This window comes from Diabrotica virgifera, chromosome 6 (genome assembly GCF_917563875.1).
Source record: "Diabrotica virgifera virgifera chromosome 6, PGI_DIABVI_V3a".
Lineage (NCBI taxonomy): Eukaryota > Metazoa > Arthropoda > Insecta > Coleoptera > Chrysomelidae > Diabrotica > Diabrotica virgifera.
Window position 1 is genome coordinate 184,556,282 of NC_065448.1, and position 14,878 is coordinate 184,571,159.

At 30.8% G+C, this 14,878-nt stretch overlaps 1 protein-coding gene across 1 annotated transcript in view; it reads right to left on the minus strand.

The window, feature by feature from the left end:
- Positions 1–14,878, minus strand: part of LOC114331519 (nuclear pore complex protein Nup107) — a 68,637-nt gene that overhangs the window by 39,209 nt on the left and 14,550 nt on the right. The window contains exons 6-7 of the mRNA XM_050653538.1: positions 12,179–12,439; positions 3,939–4,185 (exon numbers count right to left, since the gene is read on the minus strand). Coding sequence (XP_050509495.1) covers positions 3,939–4,185; positions 12,179–12,439 — 508 coding nt within the window. The remainder of the gene's footprint in view (positions 1–3,938; positions 4,186–12,178; positions 12,440–14,878) is intronic.

A 14,878-nucleotide genomic window follows, 5' to 3' on the forward strand; every position in this document is an offset into this window, starting at 1 on the left:
TGCAAAAAATCGAAAAAATCGCGATTTTTGCACTAAATTGTTAATAATTAAAAAACGGACGCGAACTCTAGGCAGGAAACAGGTAGGTTTTCTTCCTATAGGTCTACAATAACTAAAAAAGTAGTCAGCTACCTGGATCTTTTAGTGTCCCGAGAAAATCCTTATTACTCTGGACTATAAAGAAACGATACTCTCTTTCCTATGGCGCTACAGCCCAAGTCGGGCCTAGCCTCCCCCAGCATCCGCCTCCAAGTATCTCTGTCTCTGGCTGCTCTCCTCCAGAAAGAAACGATAAATAAAGAAGATAAGATAAAAGTGTGGAATAAGGTTGAAAAAAGGTTAAGGAAGATAATGCAAAAAGGAAGAAAATAAAAGGAAAATAAATATACAAAAAGAAAAACAGCAGTGAGGAAACTAAAAAAAAAATACAAAAGAAATCGCATAAATAAATAATCTTAAAAATATCTGCGAATGTAGCACAAGAAAATGATTTAAAACTCATAAAGAGGTTCTGAAATTGTTTTCTTGTAATATGCTAAGTTAAACATTGTATTTATAGGGGATTAAACCACAACCGATTGTAATGAAAATACTTCTAAAAAATTATTATAAAATTAAGGTCATGGGTACGTATTTTCGGCTGCAATGCTATTCAAATGGGGATTCATTTTTATGGAATCCTGAGAAAACTAATAAGTATTTTTGAAAAATTTAAACGCAGAATGAAAGATTACGTTCTTACCGAGAGCCGAAAGTCCCTGAAAACTTATATAATGTTTATTTTAATAAATTACAGGGGTGAAAAATTAAGAGAAAATGTAGTGTGATTTTTAATTTCAAATATCTCATTCAAAAGAAACTTTTTATTTATTCTAAGGGACTTTCGGCCCTCGATAATAATTTAGTCTTTCATTCTGCGTTTAAATTTTTTTTAAATATTTATTAGTTTTTTCAGGATTCGAAAAAAATGGACACCATGTCCGTGGTGATATTTTCCAAATCAACATTCGCTATCTTTGTCATACAACGCACTGAGTCAAATAGAATATGATGACAAGATAGTGACAGTTTTAAATATTTGACATGGCATCGGGAATATTTTGAGTTGTTGATTAAATAGTATTGATCGTGTATTTGATAAATAATTGATTTAAGACGTGAACTTAATAAAAAGTTATTTATTGTTTATTATTTATGGAAAATCCATGCAGAGAATACATCAGGATATATTCTGTGATCCAAGTATGTTTTTGTTAAAGATGTTCAAATTGTAAGCGTTCCATAGTAACAATATATTATTAAAAAATCACTTTATCACTTTTCCTCTTTTCTCGATTGAGTATTAGTTTTTGTTGTACATATAAATTATTACAATCACTGAATAGATAGTTAGTGAAAAAATTATCACATTTATTAACTGAATTAATAATTTGCAATTATACAAATAACAGTTATCCAAGAACATTCAAAAGCCATCTCTTTAAAGTTAATGTCGAGTAGAATGACATTCTAGTAATGTTTACATATCCAAACCAGTGTGAAATTACTACACGTAATTTGCCGTGTAGGGATACAGGTACAGAAAAAGTAGGGATAGCCGTAAAATATTTGCGAATTATGTACCGATGGCCTTATTAAGAAATTATGTTAACCTGTAGTATGTATCAATTGGAGTTTTCTAGTAGAAAATTTGACAGTTGACTTACTTGGACTTGATCTTGAAGGCAAATAGCCATGCTCATGAGTTGTAATTCGGAGGGTGATGAACCTTCGGATTGATATCAAATTCTGATTTTTGTGTGCTTATGTAGTTAATTGTAAATGATGTGTTTTTGACCTTATATTAACCCATTATAATAGGTTAATAGAATATAAAAATTTCAAATTAACAACGTGGTAACACGTTTCAAATTTGCCTAAATACTGTTAAAATAAATTTATTAACACGATTTCTAGATTGGAAATCGAAACGTCAAGAACAAAAAATGTAGCCTGTCAAAAAAAGCGTGACTAAATACTAAAGAAATAACAAACAAAGAGGGCAACAAAGGAAATCGGATAAGGAAATAATCAACAAATAGCGATATACTCGAGGAAAATTACATCTGGAAATGAATTTTACAAGAAGCAACAAAAGATGAAATATAGAGTAGTACAATAAGATAATTGGATAAGATACATAGGAAACCACTACGAATAATCTGTCGATTTAACTAATAAAGAATCATATAGAATAACAAAAATGTAGAAAATATTGAACAAGATCTAGAAAAAAGAAACAAATACCAAATAAAAATATAAATGGGATGTAATAATAAAAACACCAAAACAAGATTTAAATAAATGCAAGAACTGAAAAGTACTTCTAGGTGCAACATCAAAAATAATTAACATATTACTAAACTGAGAATAGTATTGAGGGTCTAGGACGTTTCATCGCCGCCGTTTCGATGCCGCCAGTTCGATGCCGATGCCGGCCGATTCATCGCCAGTCAATTAATCGCTATCTGATATATTTCCGAATTTTCGACAGTTACAATTATTGGTTATTTTTAGTATTAATTAGGAATTCTAGGAAATGCGAGATATGACGGCGATGAAATGAACTGGCGATGAACCGGCGGCATCGAAACGGCCGGCGATGAACCAGCGGCATCGAAACGTCCCATTCCGAGTACTGAACACCATCTCTAATCAAATAAGAAAATATGAAAAATTTTTTTTAAGAAACGCTTCTCTTTAGTTACGAGTGACTTAAATTAAAAATATTATAAAAAAATCAACTAAAAAGCAAAAAAAAAATTCAAACTCGAAGGATTAATCGAAAAAAAAAACTGTTAGATTAAATATACAAAAATCTCACACATTCGTTAAAAAATTGAAAAAATCTAACACATTCGTTAAAGAAAAGCGTGGGGCGCGTCTATTCGATGAACCGTTTATTCGATGAAGATGCGCCTCACGCTTTTCTTTAACGAATGTGTTAAATTTTTTCAATATTTTAACGAATGTGTGAGATTTTTGTATAATTAATCTGTCTAACAGTTTTTTTTTTCGAATAATCCTTCGAGTTTGAATTTTTTTTATTTTTTGCTTTTTAGTTGATTTTTTATAATATTTTTAATTTTAGTCACTCGTAACTAAAGTGAAGCGTTTCTTAAAAAAAATTCATATTTTTTATTTTTTACTTTTTAGTTTTACACTTTTCAAACATTAAAATATGTATATCGTCATGTTTAAAAGTAAATGACCGTTGAATATGTTTAAGGGTTCGTAACAAACTTTGAATTAATACGCCAAAACGAATTCTAATGTTAATTGCAGCACGAAACGTCTCTACCGGTGGTTTTTCTAAGACTACGTTAAAAACACGAATTTTTTTAATTCGAGTTTTGGTTGAAGTTTTGTTTCATATCGTATTGAAATTTGACACGAATAAGCGCCGATGTTTATATAAACAAAGATATGAGCGTTCAAAATCGTCGCGGCTTAGGATGTTTATAAATATTATGTACAAACATGAAAAGTAGTCGGAATCGGCAAAAAATTTGAAACTTTATTGTTTATTTATGAACCATAACGAAAACAATTAACGTAAAAAGTGAAATTATGTATAGTTAATATAATTAGCTACAATCTGTAAAAGTTTTAAGTTTCTACATTGTAAAAAAACAAGAGAATTTAAGCATTTTCCATTAAAATCGTTTTTTTTTATTTAAACAATTAATAAACATAAAAAAAATTTATTGACTATTCGTGTATTGTTCCCGCGAATGTACATGTCTGCAAATTTTTCATTCATTTGCATTGAAGAAAAGGCAGTCAAATTAACATATAAAGATTTGACATAAATAATTGAACTAAAGAAAAGCGTTTTAAAAGAAGACCCCTTGGTTAATAGAGGAAGTGAAGACAATTTAACATATTTTATATATTACCTGTAGACTTCCGTTTTCTTCGGTTTCATGTGGAAGATTCCTAATGTTTTCTAATACTTGTTTTGTAATTGCATGCACTTCCAATCCACTATCCTCGGCGAAGATTAGCGCAGATTTTCTTTCTTGTTGGTCTATAATTTTTTCAAGGTACTTAGCATACAAATGTACCTGATTTGAGGGATTCAGTTTACTGACGTAAAAAGCTACTAGTTGGGTTTCATTTGCAAGCATTATTCTTCTTATGTACCTATTAAGACATAATAAACTCGTGTAAGTATGTAATTAGTTTAAAAATTAAAAGAGTATTTTATTATTTAAAATGATAAAAAATTTCATATCTAGCCGAGCAACATTATCATCTAGTCCGGCTCTAATTCCAGCATGCCTCAAAACGTTTCTTCAGGTTTGTGAAGTTACCCTTACATTTCAAGCTTCAGTCAAGTTTTTCTAAAGCTGTTTGGCTGTTAGAAGTCTTATGCAAAGTTTGAAAAGTCCAAAATCTATTTATTTATTTATTTATTGAAGTTATACTTGTTTAGGCACGAGGGTGAATTTTTATTTTCCCGGGCGCATGCGCACACCGACAGTATGGGATTAGTCGCTCAAACGTTATACGGGATCTGATTGGGTGTTAAAATCATCTGTCAATAATTGTTCAATATGGAGATTATGGATAAACAAATGTTGTGTATATAAGTTTTTATTGTTGTGACAGAGAAAAAAGCAAGTTTATAATTGTAGTGACTTTTTAAATAGTTTTTAAAAGCGACAGGTACGTAATAATTTTAAATATTTCAGTATCCTAATAAAAAATTACATAGGTACCTACCTATTTGGAAAATTTAAAATGAACCTACCAAAATAGTATGTAATGCTTTGATTTACATAATTTGATTACCATCAAAATTTCTACAAATATTCACCTAATATATTGATATTTCACAAAATATTCCTTTAATTCCACAAAAATCAAACTAATTTGATTAAATTCCTATAAGTAATAAACAACTGTCAAAAGTTTATGATGTAAACGTTCAGTTGGTGAATATTCCCACATGACATATACTCGAAGATGGCGAAATGGGAAAGCACTTTGATTTTCGATCGACGGGAAGTGGGTTCGATCCCTAATGCAAGTTACTATTTTTTATATTTTTTTTATACATTTTATGATTGTAAGTATATTATTAAATAATTTTTTTCAGAGAATACGTATTTAGTTAAAATGTTTGGCAACAATTATTGTTCAGAAATCATTTCTTTATGGCATTTTTCAATGTGTTTGTGTGTGTGTGTTTTAATCTTTTTTAATTTGTGTTAATGTGTTAATGTGTTAATTTTTAGTATAACTTCTTACGTGCGTACAAAGTACACACATTCTTTTTTTTTTATTTATTTATTTATAGTTAATACAAATGACCTGTTGAGACTAATCCAGGTCGTTTTCTGATGGGATTACAGTAGTTGATACACATAATTTTTATTTTAACAATTTTCTAATTTAATTTAACTAATTAATAATGGCCCTAATCTATTACTAATTCTGAAAATGATAAATTATAAATAATTATAATAAATAATTCGAATAAACAATTTTAACAAACCATTCTAAACAATTTTAATAAACAAAATATAATTTTTAAATTTTTTTTATTTTAAATTTTATTTTTTTTTGTGAAAGTAAAATTTTTATAGTGGGGTCAATCCACGCCAAGTGGTCCAAAGGTGGTTTGCTTGACTATTTTTAATATTTTTTATTTTTCTACCTTTTAAACTTCAATCTATAGAGAGAACAAAATGGCATTCATTTTATTTTTAAAAAATTTAGTTTGCCGATGACGGCCATTTTTGTTAAAGCGTGTCGACCATTTTCACAGAAAACATGGCTTCACTCTTTAGCCAATATTTTTACTGAGGCTTGTCCTAGAACAATAAATCAAAAACCAAATTTTTTAGAAAAGTACCCTTAAGGCCTTAAATGAACCTCAAAATTTGAAAAGGTAAACTGATAAAATACCATTTTCAGCATTTTTTTAACAGCATAAGGCAAGCCGATAATGGTTTGTAATTTTTTCTGGAAAAGACATACGTATATACTTTAAATAAAAAAAGTTTGAGCTTTGAGACTTCAGTAAATTTTTTCAAAAAAAATCTCAAAAATGTAATTTTTTGAAAAATCTGAAAGTTTGACCCCTTATATCCCTGATGGGCACGTATGAAAAAATTTGAAATTTGGCCTAATGTTAGCTCCTAGCAAGTAGAATAATAAGTAAAAATTTGGAGTTGCAGACTTACGTCATATAGGAGGTACATGCCTGAAAATATGGTCAAAATTTGAGCGTTTGCGGGCAGGGTAATTAAAATTCAAATAAACTGTCTAATGAAATAAAAATTAATGTATTTTCACCAGATTTCACAATTAATACAAATATATACAGGGTGGACCAAAGAAAAGAGTCCACCTCGATATATTGGCAATAGTTACCTATTAGATTTTAAGGAAATGCCAAAATAGGTCCATTTTTATATTTATTATATTGCAACTTTTTGGGATATATTTCATACTACGTGACGTCATCCATCAGAGCGTGATGACGTAATCGATGATTTTTTTAAATGGGAATAGGGGTCTTGTGGCAACTAAAAATACATTTTACTGCTGTCAGAAAATAGAAAAAATGTTTATTTCACAAATAAACATTTCTTTTCGCTTAAATTAAATCACAAACAGCCTTCTACCTACCTCTTGACAATTTGAACATTTAATTTAAGCAAAAAAGCAATGTTTATTTGCCAAATAATATTTTTTTTTCTATTTTATGACAGCAATAAAATGTATTTTGAGTTAAATAAATTACATACATTCTTCTTTTTGTGTCAATTAATTTAATTCAAAAATTATTTTTTACCCACCCTGTATAAATAATTATATTATTGTTTATACTGCTGAACAGAGAATTGAACTCTCTTTCAAATGAGATAACATACGACCCCTATTCCCATTAAAAAAATTATCGATTACGTCATCACGCCCAGATGGATGACGTCACTGACGATGACACGTCATGGAGACGTGTAAAATATATATAAAAAAAAGTAATTTAAAAATAAATATCGACCTGTTTTGGCATTCCCTTAAAATCTAATAACTGCCAAATATAAAGCTGAACTCTTTTCTTTGGCCCACCCTGTATAAATTTGTATTCATTGTGAAATCTGGTGAAAATACATTAATTTTTATTTCATTAGACAGTTTATTTGAATTTTAATTACCTTGCCCGCAGACCCATCAAATTTTCGACCATTTTGATTTTCGACCATTTTTTCAGGCCTGTAACTCCTATATGAGGTAAGTCCGCAACTCCAAGTTTTTACTCGTCATTCTACTTGCTAGGGGCTAACATTTAGCCGAATTTCAAATTTTTTCATCCGTGCCCATCAGAGATATAAGGGGTCAAACTCTGAGATTTTTCAAAAAATTACATTTTTGAGATTGTTTTTGAAAAAATTTACTTAAGTCTCAAAGCTCAAACTTTTTTTATTTAAAGTATGTACGTATGTCTTTGCAGAAAAAAATTACAAACCATTATCGGCTTGCCTTATGCTGTTAAAAAAATGAATAAAATGGAATTTTATCCGTTTACCTCTTCAAATTTTGAGGTTCATTTAAGGCCTTAAGCGTAGTTTGAAATTAAATAATACTATAGGCCGTTTTTAGAGCATACTTTTCTAAAAGTATGGTTTTTGATTTATTGTTCTAGGACAAACCTCAGTGAAAATATTGGCTAAAGAGCGAAGCCATGTTTTCCGTGAAAATGATCGATACGTTTTAACAAAAATGGCCGTCATCGGCAAACTAAATTTTTTAAAAATAAAATATATGGAATTCTGTAGTCTCTATAGTTTAAAAGGTTGAAAAATAAAAAATATTAAAAATAGTCAAGCAACCAACTTAATTTATATTGGACCACTTGGCATGGATTGACCCAGTGCTTCCAGTTCTCATTCTCAGATGAGAAATAAATAAATTCTCACTATTAATCTAAAAATAGTTAGAAATAATTGAGTTTTAAAATTTCAAGTGTTTAGCTATACTTTTTTTTGTTTGATTAATAATTTTTAATTTTTAATTGCTAATTTTTAAATTTTATGTTTTAATTTTAATTTTAAATTCTAAATTTTTTATTATATAAATATTTATTTAGTTATACCATTATTTTATTCCATATTTTTATATATAATTTTAATTTTTTATTTTATAATTTCTTATTCAAATTCACATAGGTTGGATATTTACTTGATTTCTTCTTCGTCTGATATTATACAATTCTAATTGTTTCTTTGATATTATGTCCGCTAAATTATTTAATGTATTATATAATTCTTCATTTTGTATTATATGTTCTATATTTATGCCAACAAGCATAAAGAAGAGTCTCTTCTCATTCTTTGTAATTCTTGTGTTTGGCTTTCGCAATTAAATAATATGTGTTCTATTGTTTGCAAATCTATACTATTTGTCTACTTTCTTTGTGTGCCGTACTTATTTTCAAGCGTTATCGTCGTATTAACAAGCTGATGAAATGCTTCTTTGCAAAACAATTCCTCGACCGTTCGACCTGTCCATTGTCTAATGCCGCGTCCACATTGGTAAAAATTTGCATTGAACGAGCTGTTCGTTGCAAATATTTGCGTGCTCGAAGTAAATTGTGCTAATGTGGACGTGTTCGTCGCATAAATCAAACGCAAGAATTTTCGACGCACACAACGCACAAGATCCATAGGTTGTCAGTATTTGAGCGAAATCAAATAATTGTGATTTACTCCACAGAACCTGAGCAGGTACGCACAACGAACAATAAATAAATTTTTGCTGATAGAGGACCGCGTCCTCACTGGTAAAGCTGGTTTTGCGACGAACCATTAGTTCAAAACGAACGAAAAATCTACCAATGCGGACGCGGCATAATGTTACCAAGCCAAGACAGTTGTTTTCTTCCAAGTCAGCGTTTTCCTTCGATTTTGGCCTGAATGATCAACCGGAGTAAGCGATATTTAGGTCCTCTCATTATATGACCGAAGTATTGAACCTTTCTCATTTTGATGATGTTGATCAATTCTCGCTCTATGTTGTGACGATAATATAATTTTATCGTCTAGAGTACGCCAATGAATTAAGTAAAACGTGTTTTTGTACCGTCTCGGACGATATAAAAGTCGGAACGAAAAGCCTAGTTGAGGATTATTCTTGGAGCGTTGATCGAAGAATAATAAACAACAACGAGGTATAAGAGGTGAGTTATCTCGACTATTTTCCGCCGTCGTTTTGGTGTGTTGAACGAATCCGACGGTTTTTCCTTTTACCTATCCTTATACGAGCGGTGATCGTATTTCCCTTACATGTCTTTTCCGCTGGCGAGCTGAGCGAGATATCCTATCCTTATATGTCCCTTTCATATTAATAAATGTAATTCCTAATCCACGCGATCGTCGCTAGTATTAATTCATGTATCAGTGGCGACGCGTGACTTTTTCTAAAGTGTTACCAAAACCAGATGCAAAAAATCTTATTTAAAAAAATGAAGATATGGCTAAATGTATATACACATAGCTTCAATAATATCATTTTGTATATCACTTGAAACTCTCGAAAAAACAGTTGATGTTTCTAGATGTTGGCAAAATTTTTGATCTTTTTTGGCAATTACATATCTATCATGGTAAGTACATATCTATTATAAGTGAGCTAAGGATATACGAGTACCTATCTATTTTTTTAACAAACTCATTATATGTTTAGCAATATTTGCTTTAAATGCTTGGTTAAGAGAACTTTTGATTCTTGTTTTGCCAAACTGAATCAAATTGGGTATAGATCTTACATGTAGGTAACGGAGAAATTTCATGTCTCTTTTTTAAAACTCTAAAACTATTTAAATCGTGAACCTGGTCCACCCATTTTTCTGTAAAAACCAGAAGACATGGCCAACAATACAGTCTATTTTGCTTGCAACCACATAACCAAGGGTTTTCACTGTACCAACTAAATTTAAAATATCGAGCTAATTTTTTAAATTCCTTTTTTAAATTGTTTAAAATAGGTCTTTCATTTTCAATAATCTCATTTTATTTTTCAATCAGAATTACTTTTCAAGTAGTTGATCGATTACGCAGCGACACTCATCCATGGTGAACTGCATGCACACTTTTTATTATAGGTACTGTTAGCAAATTTAAATCTGGTAACAGCCCTACTGATATACACAGCGTGCTTACGCCCATCGTTCCTTCAAAATTTTCAGTACTAGCCGGTCCCGAGCCGCCCGAGCGACAGCGAGATAACCATTCATTGTCACCACAAATGAGACTGGTAACAGAATATAATAAAGTGCAACTGAGTCACATAAACTCGCCAATATTTTCGTGTGTCTGGCTATTTACTGAATTAGGTACTATTAACACATAATATAATAATATATTTCTATTGGTAAAAATAAAATAAAATAATAAATGGAATTATTTATCGTCATAAAATACATATTTATTTGCAAGATTTTTAACTGTTACCAATGGTAACAGTGGTTACATGGACGCTTCGCCAGTGCCAGATATCGTCACATTGACCCGAACTTAATGTTCGATACGTAGTTTATACAGTCGGAAAAATGAAATATTACCCATGAACGATCACATCAATCACTTATTTTGTATTTGCTGTATTTTTCTATAAATAACCAACGTTTGATATAGAAAAAGACAGCAAATACAAAATAAGTGATTGATGTGATCGTTCATGGGTATTCTTTCATTTTTCCGACTGTAAATATATTTTATTAACGAAATTAACGAGTAGTAATTTAGGCTAATTATCTTGTCATTCATATGATATCATATAACACGTGGTGACAGATATGAACTCCTAAAATTAATTATGCAGGAAAAGATTCAAGGAAGGCGCAGCATAGGTAGGAGAAAAATGTCCTGGCTGAGAAATCTCAGAGAATGGTTTGAATGCAGCTCAACTGAACTCTTTCGGGCTGTAGTGTCGAAAGTGAGAATAGCAATGATGATTGCCAACCTTCGTCGCGGAGATGGCACGTAAAGAAGAAGAATCTTATCATTTGTATGTTTTGATTCTAAATAAATGTCTTAAAAAGCGAACCTTTTGTCTTCGGCTGAATTTTTGTTACCTGGAGCATCAAATACAACGACAACGTTACACTGTGCATGGTCTCTAGCACACGTTCGTTGGATATGTGTGCTGTCCACGGATTCTGAGTATGCAACGGTAACACCACAACTCGAACGCTTCTAATTTATTAAGGTTCTTCATTTTTGTTGTCCATACTATTAGTCGGGATACAGTTAAAATATACAGTGATGAGCGCACTAATAACCGGCAAAATAACGCAAAAGATGGAAAACATATTAAGTTGTGAGATAAAAAGGGATGATCCTAGTAGAGGTGTTAAATTTAGCGATAGTAACTTAAAAATTGACATTATATTGATTGTTTCCCACCTTTAGACGTATCGGACGAGTTTGAGAAATGCCACTGTCACAGTGACAGTTTTAGTTGACTTGCTCCTCTGATACGTCTAAAGGTGGGAAACAATCAATATAATGTCAATTTTTAAGTTACTATCGCTAAATTTAACACCTCTATTACTTTTATTTCTTTTTATCTCACAATTTAATATGTTTTCCATCTTTTGGGCTATTTTGCCGGTTATTAGCGCGCTCATCACTGTATATTAAATTAACAATGTACCTCTGAGTAGGCTCGTCTTCAGGAAGAGCAATTATTCTAACAACCGGTTGTTCCATACACAATTTTCTTCCCTACTAGTAGATGCCGTCTCCGCTTCGAAGGTTGGCAATCATCAGAGCGATTTTTACTTTTGAGACAGCGGCTCTAAATAATTCGTTGTTACTATATCCACACTATTCGTTAAGGTTCTTCAGCCATGAGTTACGTCTCCTGCCTATGGATCTTTTCCTTGGATTTTTCCTTGCATAATGACATGTAGTATTAGATATTTATCTCCTCTCATCACATGTCCTGTACTCAATACTATTTTCTAAATTTATAATAACACACAAATTGTGTGCTGTCAACCTCTGTAAGACTGATCGAAGTAAAATCCAATAAATATTTTTGTTCGGAACGTTTTTAGAGTCAGATCCAAAGTAGAGTTTGGACCAAAAATATAGAAAACAATACAAAACATATAACTTACGCTTCCAGAACCTTCTCTATAATTCCTCTATGATGACCTTGTCCAATCTGTTCAAAGAATAACACCAAATGAGCTAAAAATCTTAGAAAGTTGGTCGGAACATTATCTTCTTCTATCCACTCTTCGAATTTCAACAAAAGTGTTTGGATTTCATCTAGAATGATATACTTCTGAATTATGTGCTCAGGCTTTCTAGCCTCTTCTCGAACCCTAACGTTTTTCGACGATTCCAAGTTGGAGAAGATTTCATTGAGTGACAACCTAAAAAAGATATTTGTATTTTTTATATACATTTATAAGAATTAATAAATAATTAATAGGTGGCTTACAGGCTTATCAACCAAGAGAACAGGTAGGATTCCGAAAAAGTTGCGGAACTAACGACCATCTACAAAGTATAAAAACAATAATAGAGAAAGTAGTGGGGTATAATAAACCTCTAGTTCTGGTACTAATATTTATCGATTTTCAGAAAGCCTTTGATACAGTAGTTCATCTAAACAAAATACTACAGGCGCCTAAAGAATGCAGGCTAAACTATAGGTACACAAAATGATTATAAATATAATATACCGATTAGGAATTTTCTCATGGTTGGTATGCGCCTTTAATGAGAGCGACAAAGACACATGTATTTATTATACATTTAAAACGGGCTAGAAGATATACGCCGGCAAAGCTAGGTTGCGCGCACAACCCACTTCATGTCGTAGGTAGGGCTTTCTCAGAACAGCGTTGCCAAAGTAGATTTAAAAAAGAAAATAACAAAGTAGAAACAATTATAATATTTAACTTCTTGTAAACGAATATAATAAACAAATTATTTAAAAGAAAAAAACTTAAGTAAAAAAATACTGTTTTCATTCATTTTAAAAAAATGTGAAAACGTTGAAATATAATTAAACCTTTTTCACCCACTTTTTTTAAAATGGGTGAAAACATGAGAAAATAATGTACTTGCGTTTTGACTCACCCTGTATTTGATATAAAGAAAATTAGCATTAAAATATTTATAAAAATTTTGACAATAAATAAAAAAATATGGCATTAATAAACCATTGCTGTTGTGCTTATTTTTATTTATACAGGGAGTTGAACTTGTTACGATTTTCATACTAAATTGATTATAACTTTGTAAATACTCTGTATAACATTACAAACCTTTATATTTTTGTGATGAAGAAGTTAACAGGATTTCGAATATAAAATAAAATATAGGGTATTCCATTTAAAAAAACATAAGTTAGGTCTGCCACTGTGTTATCGAACACCCTGTAACATTCTAACTAAATTGTAATGTGAAGCTCAATGGTGGCTAAAATGTTTGTTATTAACTTTTATTGCTATCTATTACTATAGCGGAGCTATTGAACTTTACCCTACTAATCAATCACCCTGTATACTTTTTGAATAAAAACTTTTGTTCTCTTCATATTTTTACTTAAAAAAGGTATACTACATTCATCTCGCTAAACTCAAATGTTTTCGAGATACATGCATTTTAAATCTGCGATACAACATAATTTCTTGCATAATATCATTGTAGTTACACCCACAAAATCAACTTGAAATTTGCGATACATTTTTGGAGATTTTTATGGTTTTAAGTTATTTTTTACAATTTAAGTTATTTATACAAAAAATAATGTTGCCTCGCAGATTTAAAATGCGTTTATCTCGAAAACGTTTGAGTTTACCGAGATGAATGTAGTATACCTTTTTTAAGTAAAAATATTAAGAAAATAAAAGTTTTGATTCAAACAGTATGTAGAGTTGGTAATAAAAAAATTGAATCTATTAAATGAGCGCTGAAAGGCGTATGTGTCTATAAGTTACATACTACATACAAACATTCATTTTTATTCGAAGAGGAAATGATGGCTATTAAAAAATGACGGTTGGTGCTACAAAAGTAAAAATTTAGGGTTGAATGTATATTTTGATTCTACATCATATAAAATTAAAAAAGAACAGTTTGTCCAAAAAAAATAAAAAAATAGTTATGGGGGAGCAAGCCCCCTTTTTACTTAGGTTGGTGGTACCAACTCAGAAACCATCCCGGGCTCATGTACAACAACTTTGATTAACGTCATCATATGATTAAATGCATAGTTTGCGAGTCTATAAGGTACATACATACATACAAACATTCATTTTTATTTATATAGAAGAGGAAATATTTAGATGGCTATTAAAAAATAACGGTTGGTGATAGAAAAGTAAAAATTTAGGGTTTAATGTATATTTTGGTTCTACATCACATAAAATGAAAAAAGAATAGTTTGTCCAAAAAAATAAAAAATAATTATAGGGGGCAAGCCCCCTTTTTACTTAGGTTGGTGATACCAACTCGGAAACCATCCCGGGCTCATGTACAACAACTTTGATTAAGGTCATCATATGATGAAATGCATAGTTTGCGAGTCTATAAGGTACATACATACATACAAACATTCATTTTTATTTATATAGATAGATGAACATGCAACAGCCACTGTCAAATTACATACTAATAGTAATGGCACCAAAATAGAGCGGTATGTTAGACAAGAAGCCCCAATATCACCTAAACTTTATAATACGGTGCTAGAACATGCTTTTAAGAATTTGGATTGGCTGACAAATGGAATAAAAATAATTACTTTGGTACCCAACCAGAACATCAATATTGGTGGGCAAGAAATAGAGCTCGTAGATAAA